The following is a 21,167-nucleotide window of genomic DNA, read 5'->3' as shown; positions in this document are numbered from 1 at the left end:
AGCACCACTCCAGCAGGGGGGATTTTAGCACCAGTGTGGCGCTACTAAACTATGCTCCCTGCCCAATGTCTTAATCTCACCCTCTGGCGTCTTCACCTTTTTTCAGCGCCACTCCAGACCCGTGGCTCCGTTTTGTGACCGAGCCAGAACAAGGCTGTCATAGACTTGTATCAAGTTGTGACCTCTGGAGCGATCCAGCAGGTCACAAACTGCGATGGTGAAAGAAGATAAAGACGGCGGAAGGGGAGTGTAAGAGCAGGGTCACGGACAGCGTCGGACTGGCCCACCGGAGAACCGGTGGATTCTCCGGTGGGCCCTGGCATCTGGTGGGCCCTGGCACCTGCAGGCATACAGGGCCAGCAGTTGCCTAGGGCCCCCGCTGCTCCAGGGGCCCCCAGCCAGTGGTGTGTCGCACACCATGCAGCTGCTATGGGGGCCCCTGCCAGCGGAGCAGCAGCGGGTGTCAGGAGGGAGGAGCCCCTGTCCCCGCTGCTAAAGAGAAATGAATATTCACTGCGAAGCAGTGAATATTATTTCAGGTCTCCACCCCCCAGAGGCCCCGCCCCCAGCCCAGTAAGCCGCTCTGCATCAGGGCCGGCGCCGCCCTCAGTCCTCTCTGCTCCTGGCTCACAGCCAGTGCGCGATGACGTCACTACATCGCGCACCCGCTGTGTGTCTGGCAGAGGGGGCAGCTCCTGACACTGAAGCCGGGATCAGCGTGGGAGTGAGGAGGAGAGGTGAGTATTGTGTTTTGTATTTTTTTTTATATCTCTCTCACTCTATCTATCTGTCTCTCTCTCTATCTATCTATCTCTATATATCTCTCTCTATCTCTCTTATATCTATCTATCTTTCTATCTCTATCTATTATCTATATCTATCTATTTCTATATCTATATCTATCGCTCTATCTTTCTATCTCTACATCTATCTATCTATCTCTATATCTATCTATTATGTCTATCTATCTATCTATCTATCTCTATATCTATTATCTCTATATTTATTATCTATCTAGCTACCATCTATATCTATCTATCTTTATCTATATATATCTCTATCTAATATCTATATCTATCTATCTCTATACCTATCTATCTATTTATCTATCCGTTATCTATCTCTATATCTTTTCTCTGTATCTATCTCTATATCTATATCTCTCGCTATCTATCGCTCTATCTCTATATCTATCTCTATATCTATCTCTATATCTATCTCTATCTATCTCTATATCTATTTCTCTCTATATCTATCTCTATATCTCTCTCTATAGCTATCTATCTATATATCTCTATATCTATCTCTCTGTATATCTATCTATCGCTCTATCTCTATATCTATCTTTCTATCTATATATCTATCTATCTTTCTCTATCTATTTATCTCTATATCTTTTCTCTGTATCTATCTCTCTCTATATCTATCTATTTATCTCTATCTCTATATCTATCTCTCTGTATATCTATCTTTCTATCTCTATATCTATCTTTCTCTATCTATTTATCTCTATCTATTATCTATCTCTATCTATCGCTCTATCTCTATATCTATCTTTCTATCTCTACATCTATCTCTATATCTATCTTTCTATCTATATCTATCTATTATGTCTATATCTAGCTATCTCTATTATCTATATCTCCCTCTCTCTATATCTTTCTATCTTACTCTATCTCTATATCTATCTGTTATCTCTATATTTATTATCTATCTTTATCTATCTATCTCTATCTATTATCTATATATATATATATATATATATATCTATCTCTCTATCTATTTATCGATCTCTGTATCTATCTCTCTCTATATCTATCTCTCTATCTACCGCTCTCTCTATCTCTATCTATCTTTATATCTATATCTATCTATCTCTATATCTATCTATTATCTCTATATCTATCTACCTATCTATCTCTATATCTATCTCTATATCTCTCTCTCTATAGCTATCTATATATTATCTCTATATCTATCTATATATTATCTCTATATCTATCTATCTATCTATCTCTATATCTATCTGTTATCTCTATATCCATATCTATCTCTATATCTATCTATCTCTATCTTTCTATCTAACACTATATCTCTATATCTATCTCTATATCTCATTATCTATATATCTCTATCTCTCTCTCTTTATCTATCTATCTATTGATCTATCCATCTATCTCTATATCTATCTCTAGATCTATCTATTATATCTATCTATTATCTCTATTATCTATATCTATCTATCTATCCATCTATCTATCTAGCTATCTCTATCTATCTCTATATCTCTCTCTATATCTATCTATCTTTCTAACTCTATATCTATCTCTATACATATCTCTATATCTAGCTATTATCTCTATATCTATCTTTCTATATCTATCTGTCTCTATATCTATCTATCTCTATATCTATTATCTCTATATCTATCTATCGCTATATATATCTCTATATCTATTTTTATTTATAGCCATCTATCTATATATATTTATCTCTATATCTATCTATATATGTCTATATTATTATTATTATTATTATTTTTTTATCTGTATATCTCTATCTATTATATATCTCTATCTATTATCTATCTCTATCTATATATCTATCTATCTCTATATCTTTCTATCTATAGCTATCTATCTCTATATCTATCTATCCATTATCTATTTTCTATCTATCTCTATCTATCTATCTTTCTTTCTATATCTATCTTTATATCTATCTCTATCTATCTCTATGAATCTTTCTATCTATATCTATCCATTATCTACTTTCTATCCATTATCTACTATCTATCTCTATATCTATCTATTTCTACATCTATCTTTCTATCTATATCTATCTAACTCTATATCTATATATCTATATAGCATTATACCCTATGAGGGGGTGCATTATTCCCTATGAGGGGGGCAGTATTATACCCTATGAGGAGGCAGCATTATACCCTATGAGGAGGCAGCATTATACCCTATGAGGAGGCAGCATTATTCCCTATGACGGGGTGCATTATTCCCTATGAGGGGGGCAGTATTATACCCTATGAGGGGGGCAGTATTATACCCTGTGAGGGGGCAGCATTATACCCTATGAGGGGGCAGCATTATTCCCTATGAGGGGGTGCATTATTCCCTATGAGGGGGGCAGTATTATACCCTATGAGGGGGGCAGTATTATACCCTATGAGGGGGGCAGTATTATACCCTATGAGGGGGTGCATTATACCCTATGAGGGGGTGCATTATACCCTATGAGGGGGGCAGTATTATATTCTATGAGATGGCTGCATTATATTCTATGAGGGGTCTACATTATATTCTATGAGGGGGCTGCTTTATATTCTATGAGGGGGCTACCCCAACTCCTGCTACATAATTAAGACATGTACAACCTTATACCCGGATATTAGCGTGTTTTACCGCACAATTGGTGGTCTGGTATTTAACTCTATGCAGCTACATAGTGGGCCCCAAGAATGATTTTCTCTGGTGGGCCCAAGGTGTTCCAGTCCGACGCTGGTCACGGAACTTAGATTAGTAGCACCACTCCAGTGTGGCCATGAAAAAAAGCTGAACTGGCACTTTAAAAACACAGACTGTTGCTCATCAGTGTTTTGGATCAGAGTGTCATCGGTGTCAGTTTTTCACGCATGAAAAGAGAAATAAAATTACAATGCTTCTCCTATCCAATACAATGTTAAACATGGACAGAATACAGACTCGACACTGATGGCATCAGTGATTTTCACAGGCCTGTAAACATGTAAGCGGAATTTTTCCGTGACACGAATCAAAATTGGACAAGTCTGTGATATTCTTTACAGAAACACGGTACAATATAAATAAAACCGCAGACATGTGAACGGCTCCATAGATTAAAATGGCTACATGCTATATGCATGAAAAACACTGATAGAACGTGACCCATGAAGGTCTGAATGAGGCCTTATGAAGGTGACAGCTGTGCAGTTGGAGGCAGTGCCACAAAATCATGTCCCAAAAACTTGTGAACATATAGATATCAAGGCCAGAACCTTTTGGGGAATGTGTCAGCATTTGATTTGTATATGACTTCTACACTACATTTCTCATTACCGAGCATCAGATCTCTGAAAAGAATCATTTTTAACCCCTTCACGACCTCCGCCGTACTAGTACGGCGGAGGTCGTCTCTCATTCTTTGATGTGGGCTCCGGTGCTGAGTCCATATCAAAGCCGGGACATGTCAGCTGTTTTGTACAGCTGACATGTGCCCGCAATAGCAGCGGGTGGAATCGCGGTCCACCCGCCACTACTAGTTAAATGCCACTGTCAACTCTGACAGCGGCATTTAATGCATGCTTCCGGCAGTCATGCCGGAAATACGCGCACCGGTGACCCCCATCACATGATCGGGGGTCATCGGCATAACAAGCAGAGGTCTCCTTGAGACCTGTGAGAAACCAGAAAAAGGATAATCCTTAAAAAATAACTTTTAATTGAATCATTAAAAAGCATATAATGGTACAATTACCCATCTACACAGGGGGTCAAACATATAAGTCAAACTCGGACATTTTAATTAATTCACAATATAGAGGGCAAAAAAAGCTACATCACCCTAGTACGCCCTAATAAGGCCCTTCCGAACCGCGGAGGTTGGCACCCTAGTTGTAGACGATATGGCGCCCCCGCTCAACGTCGGCGTCCCTAATAACGCCCTAGACCACCCTATGTATACAAAAATTGGGGACACAAAAAATACACACACTCACACCCACAATACCGAAAATTGGAAAAAAGTGAGGAGACAATTAGTCTCGTTCAAAAAAGTGCTTCGTGCTGTAAACTTATCTCGTATTAAGCACACTGCAAACTTATCTCGCAGTCTAAAAAGTCTTACATGTAAATATTTTTCAAAAACTGGGTTTTTTGCAGGTCAAAATAAGACTTATCTCGTAGTCAAAAAATGCTAGCCTGCAATAATAAACCCTAACATAGGGAATGCAAAAGAAAAACGTCTACAGAGAGATTAATGTCTAAAGTCAACAGTGTACAAAAAATGCAGATATTAGTCCACAATTAGGGACCAGCACAAATAATAATGCAGATTCTGCTTTAGACCGATTTCATGTGGTATTTTTTCAATGAACAACGTTAACCCTTTGAAACGTAGATATCTTTGATCTATGAACCACTGAATACTGCTGTATTATACATGAATTTTCATGGTCTCCAGCATTTCTAGGGGGAGTATTTTCAGCACAGTCCGTCTTTATAATTTGCTGACTGTTTGGAAAGGGTCATTGCATTGTGCTATTTTTTGCTTGCCACATGAAAAATTAAGAATTATTGAGGGGATGTGACTTTGAACCCTCATGAAGGATTGTTCTATATATTTACTGCTGCTACATTATTGGTTACACTGTTATCTTACAGGAAAGATGTATATCTTTGTACCGTGTTAGCCAGTAGATAGAAAAATATTCAGGATTGAGAGTCCTCAGTGGTTGATACCTTTTAATGGATAACTGAAAAGATGGTAACACATTGCAAGCTTTCCAGACTACTCAGATCTCTTCATCAGGCTAGACTAATACAAAATCTGAAGAGTCACATATTTATGCACAATACAGCCTAGAAAAAATGCAATAGATAAGACAAGTGACGTGAAGCAGAACTATCAATATGGGAGAGGGAGAAACATAAATATAAACATTGGACCAGTTCATAGATAAGGAGTCCGGATGTTTTATGGTCCTCTGATTGGGGTCTAGTTCTGTGTTGTGATGCCCCCACACGGTTTTAAAAGGAAATTCCTTAATTGATGTAAAAAGATATAAATCCATGCGACACATTCATTCCAGCACTGAGAGTGTCAAAGTTCGTCATAAATTTGTACTCCCAAACTCGTCTCTCTCTGAGAATTGAAGTTACCTTTCAATACCAGTAATTTCATATCCACGCTGCTGTGATCAGGGATACAGAAATGTTTTGCCACAGGTAGATCCATTCTTTTTTCTCTTATTGTGTGACGATGAGCATTCATCCTTGTTCTAAGCTTTTGCCCTGTCTCCCCCACATACAGACCCCCAGTTGGACATTTAGTACAAATAATTAAGTACACCACATTAGATGTAATGCAGCTGAAAGTACCTGCGATCTTGTAGTCCTGATGTGAGTTGGGGATCTTTATCTTGTCCGTGGTCATTATAAATGGACAGGTTTTACATTTTTTCTGGTTGCAAGGAAAGGTTCCTGCAGCTGTTGGGGAGGACAGGGAGCTTCTGACAATGATGCTTCTTAAATTTGGGGGCTGCCTAAAACACAGCAGTGCGGGGTCTGGAAAAATGGATTTCAATCGGGCATCTTTTTGTAGTAAAGGTTGTAATTTCCGTGCAGCTCCCCTTAGCACCTCCAGATTTGGGTTGTAGGTGACTACTAGAGGCACTCGGTTATTTTCTTCTTTAGCTTTGTAATTTAGCAGGTGACTCCTTGACAATCTGGTGGCTCTTGTAATTTGGTTTTCAATTGTTCTTGGATGGTAACCCTGATTCAAAAAGGTCTTTTTGAGGCGACCAAGGTGTTTGTCTCTATCCATGGGGTTGGAACATATACGATTGTATCTGATGGCTTGGCTATAGATAATAGAGTTCTTTATGTGTTTTGGATGGAAACTGTCCCATTTAAGGTATGCTGGATGGTCGATTGGCTTCTGATACAGGGATGTCTCTATCTCATTGTTTTTTAGCTTAATGATGGTGTCCAAAAAATTAATCTCAGTACTGGAGTAGTTGAGTGTTAAATTGATGGTGGGATGAAATTGATTAAACTGTTCGTGGAACGTCTTTAGCTGTTGCTCAGACTCCGTCCAGATGATTAAAATATCATCAATGAAGCGGTAGTAGGCCAGGGGCCTGATGGGGCGTGAGGACAAAAAGTCGCTTTCAAGCTTTGCCATGAAAAGATTTGCATACTGTGGAGCCATTTTACTTCCCATAGCTGTGCCAGTCTTCTGTAGATAGATCCTGTTGTCAAATTCAAAGTAATTGTGGGTGAGGATGAATTTTATAAGTTTCACCACAGCATCAGCATCAGTCCCTGTGTTTTCCATGAAGAATTTGCAGGCATTTAAACCATCTTGGTGTGGGATATTAGAGTACAAAGATTCCACATCCATGGTGGCCAGGATGGTTCCTTCTGGTAGAGGACCTATTGCTGCTAGTTTATTCAATAGGTCAGTTGTGTCCTGAATGTAGCTGGATGTATCCTTCACCAGTGGTTTGAGAATACCCTCTACCCATCCAGATACCTGCTCAGTGAGGGTGCCCACACATGAAATAATTGGTCTTCCTGGATTTCCAGATTTGTGGATTTTGGGAAGCATGTAGAATGTCCCTATTCTTGGAGTCTCTGGTATCAGGTCATCGCCAGCTCTTATGGACTGGTCAGGCAGACAAGAAACCAACTTGTTTAGTTCCTTGTAATAGTCCTGTGTAGGATCCGACTCCAATTTTCTATAGTAGCGTGTGTCCATAAGTTGCCTGTTTGCTTCCTTCATGTAGTCTGACGTATTCATCATGACTATTGCACCTCCCTTGTCAGCAGGTTTAATGATGATTTCTTTGTTGGTTTTTAAAGACTGTATGGCCTTTCTCTAGTGGGCACTGATGTTGGATGTTGATGTTGATGTTGGAGACAAGCATCCAACATCAGTGCCCAGGAGAGAAAGGCCATACAGTCTTTAAAAACCCTCAAAGAAATCATCATTAAACCTGCTGACAAGGGAGGTGCAATAGTCATGATGAATACGTCAGACTACATGAAGGAAGCAAACAGGCAACTTATGCTGTGTTTTAGGCAGCCCCCAAATTTAAGAAGCATCATTGTCAGAAGCTCCCTGTCCTCCCCAACAGCTGCAGGAACCTTTCCTTGCAACCAGAAAAAATGTAAAACCTGTCCATTTATAATGACCACGGACAAGATAAAGATCCCCAACTCACATCAGGACTACAAGATCGCAGGTACTTTCAGCTGCATTACATCTAATGTGGTGTACTTAATTATTTGTACTAAATGTCCAACTGGGGGTCTGTATGTGGGGGAGACAGGGCAAAAGCTTAGAACAAGGATGAATGCTCATCGTCACACAATAAGAGAAAAAAGAATGGATCTACCTGTGGCAAAACATTTCTGTATCCCTGATCACAGCAGCGTGGATATGAAATTACTGGTATTGAAAGGTAACTTCAATTCTCAGAGAGAGAGACGAGTTTGGGAGTACAAATTTATGACGAACTTTGACACTCTCAGTGCTGGAATGAATGTGTCGCATGGATTTATGTCTTTTTACATCAATTAAGGAATTTCCTTTTAAAACCGTGTGGGGGCATCACAACACAGAACTAGACCCCAATCAGAGGACCATAAAACATCCGGACTCCTTATCTATGAACTGGTCCAATGTTTATATTTATGTTTCTCCCTCTCCCATATTGATAGTTCTGCTTCACGTCACTTGTCTTATCTATTGCATTTTTTCTAGGCTGTATTGTGCATAAATATGTGACTCTTCAGATTTTGTATTAGTCTAGCCTGATGAAGAGATCTGAGTAGTCTCGAAAGCTTGCAATGTGTTACCATCTTTTCAGTTAGCCATTAAAAGGTATCAACCACTGAGGACTCTCAATCCTGAATACTGTTATCTTATGTATGCTGGATGAGGTGGACTGAACCTCAGTAAACCATGTGCATACAGCTGCTTGACAGACACTAATTTGTTGCTATTTTTGTGCAGTGTCTGCATTATTATTTGTGCTGGTCCCTAACTGTGGACTAATATCTGCATTTTTTGTACACTGTTGACTTTAGACATTAATCTCTCTGTAGACGTTTTTCTTTTGCATTCCCTATGTTAGGGTTTATTATTGCAGGCTAGCATTTTTTGACTACGAGATAAGTCTTATTTTGACCTGCAAAAAACCCAGTTTTTGAAAAATATTTACATGTAAGACTTTTTAGACTACAAGATAAGTTTGCAGTGTGCTTACTACGAGATAAGTTTACAGCACTAAGCACTTTTTTGAACGAGACTAATTGTCTCCTCACTTTTTTCCAATTTTCGTTATTGTGGGTGTGAGTGTGTGTATTTTTTGTGTCCCCAATTTTTGTATACATAGGGTGGTCTAGGGCGTTATTAGGGTCGCCGACATTGAGCAGGGGCGCCATATCGTCTATAACTAGGGTGCCAACCTCCGCAGTCAGGAATGGCCTTATTAGGGCGTACTAGGGTAATGTAGCTTTTTTTGCCCTCTATTTTGTGAATTAATTAAAATGTCCGACCCCCTGTGTAGATGGGTAATTGTACCATTATATGCTTTTTAGTGATTCAATTAAAAGCTAATTTTTAAGGATTATCCTTTTTCTGGTTTCTCATAGACTATATAATCCTTTGTACCTAGCTTTGGAGGTTTTTGTGTCTCCTTGAGACCTCTATGGTTGTCAGTGCCGGATTGCTATGAACACCACCCTGTGGTCGGCGCTCATAGCAATGCTGTAATTCTACTACATAGAGACGATCTGAGCATTGCCTCTAGCAGAGCCAATCAGGCTATGGCAGCTTCTAGCCTCCCATGGAGGCTATTGAAGCATGCCAAAAGTTAAAGTAAAATGTTTTTAAAAATATGAAAAAAAAAAAATATATAAAAATTCAAAATCGCCCCCCTTTCGCCCCATTCAAAATAAAACAATAAAAAAAGTAGACATATTTGGCATCGTCGTGTTCAGAATCGCCTAATCAATTAAAAAGGATTAACCTGATCGCTGAATGGCGCAGCGAGAAAAAAATCAAAACACCAGAATTAAGTTTTATTGGTCGCCACGACATTGCATTAAAGTGCAATAACGGGTGATCAAAAGATCGTATCTGCACCAAAATGGTATTGTTAAAAATGTCAGCTCAACGCGCAAAAAATAAGCCCTCACCCAACCCGCGATCATGAAAAATGGAGACACTACGGGTTTTGGAATATGGCGCAATTTATTTATTTATTTATTTTTTTTTTAACAAAGTTTGGAATTTTTTTTCACCACTTAGATAAAAAAGAACCTAGACATGTTTGGTGCCTATGAACTCATAATGACCTGGAGAATCATAATGACAGGTCAGCTTTAGCATTTAGTGAACCTAGCAAAAAAGCCAAAGCAAAAACAAGTGTGAGATTGCACTTTTTTGATGCAATTTCACAGCAATTGGGATTTTTTTTTTCCGTTTTCAAGTACAAGACATGGCAAAACCAATGGTGTCATTCAAAAGTACAACTCGTCCCGCAAAAAATAAGCCCTCACATGGCCATGTTGACGGGGAAAAAAACACAGTTATGGCTCTGGGAAGAAGGGGAGGGAAACTTGAAAACATAAAAACGAAAAAGGGCTGCGGCGTGAAGGAGTTTTAAAGGAGGACAACCGCCTACACTGCCTTACCACTACTTCTATATGTAAAAACGTGCTGACATATTCCATCTATATACAAGTCACAAAGGGGAATGGCTGTTGGTAAGCCCCAAATGGTGGATGTCTTTGAGGTAATTGCTCTTTTGATTTATGCACAACAAATGATTGTAGAGAATACATAATATGTTACCTGTCTGAGCATACAGTGCAAGACCCCACGCATTAGCTTCACGACACTCTGGAGGAGAAAATGGAATACAATATCAATATAGCATATTTGGTTTTGTTCACGCCCCCAGTGGAATTAAAACGTCTACACACCCTTGTTAAAATGCCAGGTTTACCAAGAAACATTTTACCCTTAGTCTGTACAAATCCATTGAGAAACAAACTGAAATGGTTTTTAGAGAAATAAAGATAAAAAAAATAAAATAATGTGGTTCCATAAGTGTTAACACCCTCTTAAAATTGGGGATGTGTGTTGTGTTCAGAATTAGCCAATCACATTTAAACTTATGTTAGCCGTATACAGCTGCCATCATTTACAGTCATTCTGATTAACCCTATATAAAGTTTAGTTGTTCTAGTAGGATTTTCCTGACATTCTCATAGTTGCATTTTACAGCAAAAGCCATGGTCTGTAAACAGCTTACATGACAGCAAAGAGATCTCATAGTTGAAAGATATCGATCAAGAGAACGTACAAAACAATCTCCAAGGCATTAGATATACCATGGAACATTGTGAAGATGGTGATCGAGAACTGGCTTAAATTTGACACAACAGTGACATTATTTAGAAATTGATGTCCCTCAGAAATTGCTGAAAAGACAAGAAGAGAATTTATCCGGGAAGCTGCCAAGAGGCGTACAGCAACATTAAAGGAGCTGCAGGAATTTCTGGCAAGTACTGATTTTGTACTGCAAGTGACAACAATCTCCCATATTCTTTTTATGTCTGGCCTGTGAGGAAGGGTGGCAAAATGGAAGCTTTTTCTTACAAAGAAAATCATCCAGCCTAGCTATGTTTTGCTAAAACCTACATCAAGTCTGCCAGAAATATGTGTGGAAAATGTGTTATTGTCTGATGAGACTGTTTCAACTTTTTACCCATAATTCAAAAAGATATGTCTTGGCTCTACACCAAACCGTGATTCACCAAAAGGACACTATTCCCACAGTGAAGCATGGTGGAGGCAGCATTATGCTTTGAGGTCATTTTCAACAGCTGAAACTGAGTCTTTACTCAAGGTGGGGGAAATTGTGAAAAGTAAAAAGAAACTGCACAATGTTGGTATTGGTAGGGATTAACTAATGTTTTATATCCAATAGCCAATGGTAAAAATTCCCTTTTTAACAAATCCAAGATAAAACATAATTTTAAATTTTTAAATTAAAGATATGAGTAACTTGTGCAAATTATTTAAGTGCACATTAACATTACACTGTTCCTTATTGGTCCTACCAATGTTTAATATTTAATTGTCACATTGCTGCACTAGTGGAGTCATTCACATGTAATTTACATATGGATAGATTTACCCATCTATATCTACATAGGGATCCAGATCTAATAGCCTTAGGTTAGGTCACATTGAGTTCAGGCAGTCCGTTAGACAGACTGCGTTACACCGCGGCATAACGCGGTGTAACGCAGTCCATTAACGCTGCCATTGACCACCATTGTCGGGCACATCGCGACACATGCCGTAATGTGTTCGCGATGTGCCGTCATTCAGCCTTGGACGTGGGCTGCAGCGTCTGAGGCTCCATCACCGCTAGCACAGATGAATCATCTGTGCTAGCGGGTATAGCATATCGCAATCGAGTTATGCTATACCGTTTAACCAGCCCGTCAATGCTATGCATTCAACGGGCTGGTTAAACGCAATGTGAACCTAGCCTTACATTGTATAACTAGCACAGAGCAAAAGGTCCTCCGACAATTATTTAACTCTTAGAGATTGTATCCTATTTTGTAATGTCTAATGATCAGAGGAACAGAGCGCTACTATAATAGAGAAAGAGTCTCCCCAGAATGCATCATCTTTATGGGCTTCATCAGCCTCTTTACCTTGATGAAGCCTGTAAGGGTGAAACATGTTGGGCAAGCTCTTTCTCTATTTTAATAGCGCCTTGTTCCTCTGGTTAATAGACACTACAAAATAGGATACAATCCTTCAGAGTTAAATAATGGCCGGAAGTCCTTTGCTCTGTGCTAGTTCTACAGCACATTGAAAAACTGTAGCAAGTTCAGAGAGGATGGTGAGCGGTGTGGACCGTGAGCGGGCTGCAAAGTATGTCCTTCGAAGAACGGTTAAAGGATCTGGCAATGTTTAGCTTGCAAAAAAGAAGGCTAATAGAAGACTTAATAGCCGTCTACAAATATCTGCAGGGATGTCAGAGTGTAGAGGGATCATTCTTATTCTCATTTGCACATGGAAACAAAAGAAGCAATGGAATGAAACTGAAAGGGAGAAGATACAGATTAGATATTAGAAAAACTTTTTGACAGTGAGGGTGATCAATGAGTGGAACAGGCTGCCACCAGAGGTGGCAAGTTCTCCTTCAATGGAAGTCTTCAAACAGAGGCTGGACTGACATCTGTCTGAGATGGTTTAGTGACTCCTGCATTGGGCAGGGGAGTGGACACGATGACCCTAGAGGTCCCTTCCAACTCTAACCGTTCTATGTCGCACCATATGTCTGACACCAAGTATGTGCTTATATACGAACATATAATGGCAAGTTCCTATTGGCTGCTGTGCGTAGATCTTACATAAGAGATTGTCCTTCTACCATAGATCTGGCTGCTCTGGTAGTATAGTGTTAGAGGGCCTCTTTGATTGGGAAGAGTTTTACTTTAGTTTCTCCCAGAAACAAGTGAGATTTTATATGTCTTTATATAGATACACCGACTAGATAGATTAAAGCTCCTAGTACAGCGACAGTCCACAAAAATCAGTAGACGCCAAAGTATTACATATTATTATAGAATTTACAATGGTAAAATCACTAGCTTTGCCCCTTCTTCCTTCCAACCCCCAAACTGGAGAAAGATGCCGAGATAGTAGAGTACTTCATAACTACAGGCTCCAACTACATGAAGTATTTGTAGTCTGTTACTATGGTGACACATAGAGCTATATGGGAGTTGTATCACAAAAAGGGAAAAATGGTCGACTATGTATTATTACTCAAGACTATTTACATACAGGTGCATCTCACAAAATTAGAATATCATCAAAAAGTTCTAGATCTCAAGCAGCTTGGACTGTGTGCCTCATCACTCTTCCTCCAGACTCTGGGACCTTGATTTCCAAGGTCTAGTGTGAAGTTTCCACAATCAGTGATGGTTTGGGGAGCCATGTCATCTGCTGGTGTAGGTCCACTGTGTTTTATCAAGACCAAAGTCAGCGCAGCCGTCTACCAGGAAATTTTAGAGCACTACATGCTTCCCTCTGCTGACAAGCTTTTTTGAGATGGAAATTTCATTCTCCAGCAGGAGACTTGGCCCCTGTCCACACTGCCAAAAGTACCAATACCTGGTGTAAAAACAACAGTATCACTGTGCTTGATTGGCCAGCAAACTCACCTGACCTTTAGCACATAGAGAATCTATGGGGTATTGTCAAGAGGAAGATAAGAGACACCAGACCTAACAATGCAGACGAGCTGAAGGCTGATATCAAAGCAACCTGGGCTTCCATAACACCTCAGCAGCGCCACAGACTGATCGCCTCCATGCCACGCTGCATTGATGCAGTAATTGTTGCAAAAGGAGCCCCGACCAAGTATTGAGTACATTTACTGAATATACATTTCAGTAGGCCAACATTTCAGATTTTAAAATCATTTTTTCAAGCTGGTGTTATAAAGTATTCTAATTTACTGAGATAATGACTTTTGGATTTTCATTGGCTGTAAGCCATAATCATCAACATTAACAGAAATAAACACGTGAAATAGATCACTCTGTATTGACTAGTGTAGGGATTCTACTCGCTTAGGTACGACGGGAGACAGTCAGGAGGAAGGTTCCCTTGAAGTTCATGCGGTTTATTACGTCATAAACCAAACAGCATGTCACCAAAATAAACAGCCTTCAGTTCAGGCGACAAAATAACATCAAAATGTCCTTTCCTTCAGGCTCAGTCCGCGAGCCTCAGCGCACACAGGAGGTGTACACCCCCTCACACACAGCTGCCTGGTTCATGCGCAAGCCACATTATAAGGGTGTAGCCACACCCACGAACCCAGCAGCTGATTGGTCACATCTGTGACCTCACCACAGGTCCTTCAAAATAATAATAATACAGCAATATTTGTTATGCCTTACATTATGGAGACAAGCCATTTATGAGACACATATCTCCCATCGATTACACGACCCTTAGCCCTGCCACACTCTATGTAACATAAGAGTTTCACTTTTTGTATTGAAGGACTGAAAAATATTAACTTTTTGATGATATTCTAATTTTGTGAGATGCACCTGTAGTTGCCAACTTACTCTACCACATACACAAAAGCATAGAGAACTTTAAGGCTGTGTGCCCACGTAGCAATTTTTAAGCGTTTTTGCCACGATTTTCGGCGCGAAAACGTTTAAAAATCGTGTACAGAACGCCCCCCATGCATTCCTATGGCATTCTGCACATGCTGTGCTAATTCTGCGCTTTTTTCCGCAGCGAAATCGCATCGCGGAAAAAAATCGCAGCATGGTCATTCTTTTGTGCGGAATCACAAAGAATTGCCGCGATTCCGCACCCATAGGAATGCATGAGAATCGCTTACTTCCCGCATGTGGCTATGCCCACCATGCGGGAAGTGAAGCGTCTCATGTGCGGTTGGTACCCACGGTGTGGAGGAGAGGAGACTGCTCTCCAGGCCCTGGGTACCATACCCCTGTAAAAAAAAAAAAAGAATAAAAAATAAAAAAAAATCGGTGTATATTTACCTTCCGGCGTCCCGCGATGCATTCCCGGCCTAAGCGTTCCCAGTAATGCCTTGCGGCAAGGTCCTGTGATGACGTAGTCTCGTGAGATCGCTATAGCAACGCGAGACTACGTCATCACAGGTCTCGCAAGGCATTACTGGGAACGCTGTGGCCCGGGAATGCAGCGCGGGACGCCGGAAGGTAAATATACCCCGATTTTTTTTATTTTTTTTAGCATTTTAACAGTCTATCTTTTACTATTGATGCCGCATAGGCGGCCTCAATAGTAAAAAGCTGCTCACACTTGTCAAACACTATGTTTGACGAGTGTGACCAACCTGTCAATCACGTTCCAAGCGATGCTTCAAATCGCTTGGAAAGTGCTTGAATATCGCACGCGAAAATCGCGGTAAAATCGTGGTGAAATCGCGCGGAAAAAAACGCGCGATTTCTGGGAAGGAGTCCGGTTTTTAGTGTCCGGAATAAAACACTACGTGGGCACATAGCCTTAGTAATTGAATTTATGCTTCTCCTTCATTTCCATTGCATATATGTATAAAATCCAACCCCTCGACATGCAGTTTGCATCTACTAACAAATTTTAAAGAATGGCTTGTTCTAAATAAATCCCTGATATCAGGGTGGTCCTGTAATAGGGTGTCATCGATGTACTACAAATATATGAAGGGATGTCATAGTGTAGAGCAGGGGTCCCCAACCTGTAGCTCGGGAGCCACATGTGGCTCGCGGTCCCATGAATTGTGGCTCGCGAATGTCTGCCAGCTTGGTGCATTAGGTCCAGGTCTAGCAAACAGGTATGAGGAGCACATCTCAAAATGGTGACTTTTGTGAGTAGCCCTGCACAGAAGAGCAGATGTGGATGCACATATACTGGTCTTAGGGGGTTTAGAGATGTTTTAGGTATGGTACGCTGGAGGATGGTACTACCTGTTAGAGGAGGTGCTCAAAGCTGGATGTGACAGTGTGTTGGGAATCCTTGATGGGAGAATACTGAATGGGGGTATTGTGGGAACCCCTGGATCTCAGTGTACTGTTTGGAGTGATTTCTTTGGAAAAGCTTTGGTTATCATTATACCTGTAATGGGGGCTTTGGTTGACACTACTTTAAAGGAGATGGGAGCTGAATGTGGCTCGTGCCCCTCTCTCAGTGCTGAATGTGGCTCTCAAGGTCAGAAAGGTTGGAGACCACTGGTGTAGAGGGATCATGCCTATTCTCATTGCACATAAAACACGAGAAGCAATGGAATGAAAAGAGAAGATACAGATTAGATATTAGAAAAAACTTTGACAGTGAGCGTGATCAATGCGTGGAACAGGCTGCCACGAGAGTTGGTGAGTTCTCCTTCAATGGAAGTCTTAAAACAGAGAATGGACAGACATCTCTCTGAGATGGTTTAGTGAATCTTTTGTTGCATTGAGCAGGGGGTTGGACATGATGACTCCGGAGGTACCTTCCAACTTTAACATTCTATGATTTCCCTATACCGCCGGCTGAAAAACATCCCCACAGAATGATGCTGCCACCCCCATGTTTCACTGTGGGGATGGTGTTCTTGGGGGATGAGCTGTGTTGAATTGAGGCCAGATATAGGGTTTACCTTGGTGGACATAAAGTTCAATTTTGGTCTCATCTGCCTGCAGCACATTCCTCCATACATTTGGGGAGTCTCCCACATGTCTTTTGGCAAACTCAAAACAAGCCCTAAGGCTTTTTTCTGCCCACTCTTCCATAAAGGCCACTTCTATGGTGTGCACGGCTTATTGTGGTCGTATGGACAGATACTCCAATCTGTGCTTTGGAACTCTGCAGCTCCTTTAGGGTTACCTTTGGTATCTGTGCTGCCTCTCTGATTAAGGTCCTCCTTTCCCAGGTGACCCTCTATTGGCAGGTTTGTTGTGGTACCATGTTCTTTCCATTTGATCATAATGGATTTGATGATGCTCCAGGGATCATCAGAGATTGGGATATTTATTTTATAACCCAACCCTGACTTGTCCCTGACTTGTTTGAAGATCTCCTTGGTCTTCATGGTGTTAGGTTTGTGGTGCTTCTTGCTTATTGGTGTTGCAGCCTCTGTAGACTTTCAGAAAATGTGTGTATATATTGACATACCATGTGACACTTAGATAGCACACAGGTGGACTTCCTTTCACTAAGAATGTGACTGATGAAAAAGTAATTGCTTGCAACAGAAGTTGTTTGTTGTTTTAAGGGCTTCATCACAAAAGGGGTGAATACATATGCACATACCAATTTTTACCTATGGTATTTAATCCCATAAATTTAATTTAGGCCTATATTTTTCTCACTTCACCAATTTAGACTATTTAGTGCTGATATAACGCACACAAATCGGATTATAAAAATATTTAAGGCACAGATTGTAATGTAACAAAAATAGGTAAAAAGCCAGAGGGTGAATACTTTCGCAAGCCACTATAGGATGAACTAAAACGGAGATTGCAAGGCTGGCCGTCATATCCAACATGAATGTCTGACCTGGCAAATGCTCTTCTTAAAGTATTGATGTCTCCTGCACTCCAGCTCCCCCGGCAGTTATGTTTTATTGATGAAATAAACGTATTGGATTTTACCGGTAAGTGCCATCTTTTTTCTCTTTTGGATTGGACTGAAACTACTTGTATGGAGTGGCAACCGGTTGTTTCCTCCGGTTAGCAGCTTACAAGGTGTCAGCGATTGTCACACTGCAAGCACTAGCATAGAGGGTCAGGTGTTGTGCGGTGCGGCTTGTATTTTTCTCTGAAGTGCAATAATAGCTGGAGATTGGTCTGGAGCCCTCGTGAGCAACGCAATGAAGAAGCCTTCACCAGTGAATATTACACGGGTCCTACACCTGAGTTTATGGTTCGAGGGTGGTATAATGTACAGTAGCAGCCAGACCGCTCTAGTCTTCATTCCAGGCACACTAGCAGCCCATCATTACATTGGTTGGGTTGTGGATCCACTGGTACAGCCATTTCTCCAAAGTGTTCCAAGCGCTATATTTCAACAAAGCTGATAACAGGACACATATTGGTCGTGCTACTATGCGCAGCCTGCGTGGCCTAAACGTGCTACTCTGCGCAGCCTGTGTGGCCTAAACGTGCTACTCTGCGCAGCCTGTGTGGCCTAAACGTGCTACTATGGTCTGCAGCATCACCAGACTTGTCTGCAATTGAACACACCTAGGACGTCATTGGTCAGCAACTGCAAAGGTAGCTGCCAGCAGCGGATCTTGATGCTTTAATGTCCAAATGCATTTCTGCACGTGGTGTTCATACCCAATAATGAATAAATCAAGACGTTTTGTAAACTTTATTTCCATTTGCAAATTATTAACAGGTCTATCCATCCTGCGATTTCCATAATGCCACGATTTTTTTCTTCTTGGTGTTACAATTTCAATGTTGAGGAGTTCTTTATGCATTGATGCACCATTACAACAATCAATCTAAAAACAATCAAATATCATTTATAAGAAAAAAATTAAAACATACAGATTTATGGGTTCAGGTGAACTGCGGACATCTGTTACTTTATGATCGTCTTCCTATCCGGTAAACCCACTGACCAATACACGCAAATGTTCAAAATGTCCATACCTGCTCTAACTCGTATGCCTTAGCTTTGTCCTCATCTCGGTCAGCATTTTTCCTATAGGCCATTCCCAGACCCCAAACAGCCAGAATGCTGTACACGTTGTCCCGGACCCAGGCATCCTTCTGTTCTTGACTGGCAGGTAACAGTCCAGTCACCGGGTTCTAAAAGATAAAAAAGACAAATCTTGAAAAGAGAGAATTAAACTAATGGAGAACCACTCCGTATGGGAAATGGCATGGCTGCGCAGCTGGATCTGTCAAGCATAAAGCGCCTAATGAGATAAACCCTTTAAGTCAAACAAATATTGCAGGCAGCTATCCTTTATGTCGAATAGTTGACTGATTACTTTTTTAAATCTTCACTCCCACGGCTGTCTTTCCCAAGCTAAAGGAAATCATTGTGTGTTGTTATAACCTTTTAAGGTCAAATAACATTATCGTTTCAGCCTGATATCCAAGTATCATCGTTTCTCCTTGCGGAGAATGACATGCTAAGCATGCTGAGATGAGGACGCTTAAAGCCGCAATGCTCCTCTGGGAAATATGCAAATTTCCTATTGGAAGTAGCAATCCTAAAAGTCAATGTCGACCCTTTAACGAGCCTTGTTACATGACTTAGGATAAAAGCCAAAAACAGAATCTCAATTTTCAGACACTGTGTTTTGGGGTACTGCCCCTCGTCAGTACCAGATCTCACACTTTGCACTGACGAGGGGGAGTACCCCGAAACACAGTGTCTGCAAATTGAGATACTGGTTTTGGCTTTTATCCTAAGTCATGTAACAAGGCTCGTTAAAGGGTTCACATTTACTTTTAGTAATGCTACTTCCAATAGGTGGCACTAGAGTTCTAGTCCTCTTCCTCTCTGAAGAGACAATTTGCATGTTTCAGCCTGGGAATTTAAATTTTGCAGTAGAATTCACTGTGGAAGCAGATTCCACAGATTTTACACATTAACATTTTTGCAGATAAACTGAAGCATTTTTGTAGACGATTAGCTACAGTTAGTCTAGTCCTTCCTACTCCACCCCTCATCTGTGCATGTCCCTATTTATTAGATTATACTTGTTACTCTTAAGGCCCTTTTACATTTAGCGATGCACCAGCGATCCAACCCGGTCAGGATCGCTGGTGCATCGCTAAATGATCGCTAGTGAGCTTTCATACAGAAAGATCTCACAGCGATTCAGCAGCGACGCAGCGCACGATACTTACCATTCACACACAGCGATCCTGCGTCCTCCCGCCCGCGTCCAGCGTCGCTCGTCGTCACAGCAGGAAGTCTCAGCAGGAAGCGCCCGACGAGAAATGGAGCCGGACATTCTCGCGCGATCAGCGATGGACAGCGGGGGAGCCGGTCGCTGGTAAGTATCACACATAGCGATATCGCTAGCAATATCGCTATAACGTCACAAAACCAGTGACGTTTTAGCGATATTGCTAGCGATATCGCTTAGTGTAAAACCCCCTTAATACTCACATATGCAGCCTTGATACAACCTTAATGATTATTTTCTTTCCATTCTGTAAGCAGAGGAAGCTGTGCCTCTTTGCACTATTAGAGGAGTGCAGGTGAACCAAAGTCATCACGATCCGACCAACTTCAGAGCACGATTACAAGCTCTACCAGGCGGAGCTTGTAAGTGCTCTACCCCTTGCTTATGAGACTATACATATGGCCGGTAGCCTAATTAACAAGGAAACTCTATAATTAAAAAACCCTCCTTCAGAATGAAGAGGATTTTTAATTTGAGGTAAATTGAAAAGTTGCTTGTAATGACAGGCACTTTGAAATGTTACCTAATTAAGAAGATAAGATAAACCTTTTAAAGTGAGCATGTCACCTCCCAAAATGCTATTTACTTGCAAATATACTGGTATTCTGCAGGTAATAAGTATTTTAGCCATGTTTTGTGGCATTAATGGTAGAGCAGCTACAGGGAGAAAAAAGGTTACAGTTGTGCTCAAAAGTTTACATACCCTGGCAGAACTTTTGCTTTCTTGGCCTTTTTTTCAGAGAATATGAATGATAACACCAAAACCTTTTTCTCCACTCATGGTTAGTGGTTGGGTGAAGCCATTTATTGTCAAACTCCTGTGTTTTCTCTTTTTAAATCATAATGACAACCCAAAATATCCAAATGACCCCGATCAAAAGTTCACATTCCCTGCTGATTT

At 40.8% G+C, this 21,167-nt stretch overlaps 1 protein-coding gene across 4 annotated transcripts in view; it reads right to left on the bottom strand.

Moving 5' to 3' along the window:
* Positions 1-21,167, bottom strand: part of PHKA2 (phosphorylase kinase regulatory subunit alpha 2) — a 124,394-nt gene that overhangs the window by 88,576 nt on the left and 14,651 nt on the right. For all 4 annotated transcript variants that reach the window (XM_073565883.1, XM_073565886.1, XM_073565884.1 and 1 more), the window contains 2 exons: positions 18,993-19,151; positions 10,621-10,668 (listed from right to left, as the gene is read on the bottom strand). In XM_073565883.1, the coding sequence (XP_073421984.1) occupies positions 10,621-10,668; positions 18,993-19,151 (207 nt within the window). The remainder of the gene's footprint in view (positions 1-10,620; positions 10,669-18,992; positions 19,152-21,167) is intronic.

The sequence above is a fragment of the Dendrobates tinctorius genome, unplaced genomic scaffold, assembly GCF_039654945.1.
Source record: "Dendrobates tinctorius isolate UK_male_01 unplaced genomic scaffold, ASM3965494v1 ptg000016l, whole genome shotgun sequence".
NCBI lineage: Eukaryota > Metazoa > Chordata > Amphibia > Anura > Dendrobatidae > Dendrobates > Dendrobates tinctorius.
Note: the sequence above shows the minus strand (reverse complement) of the source record. Positions and strands in the feature narration are given on the sequence as shown.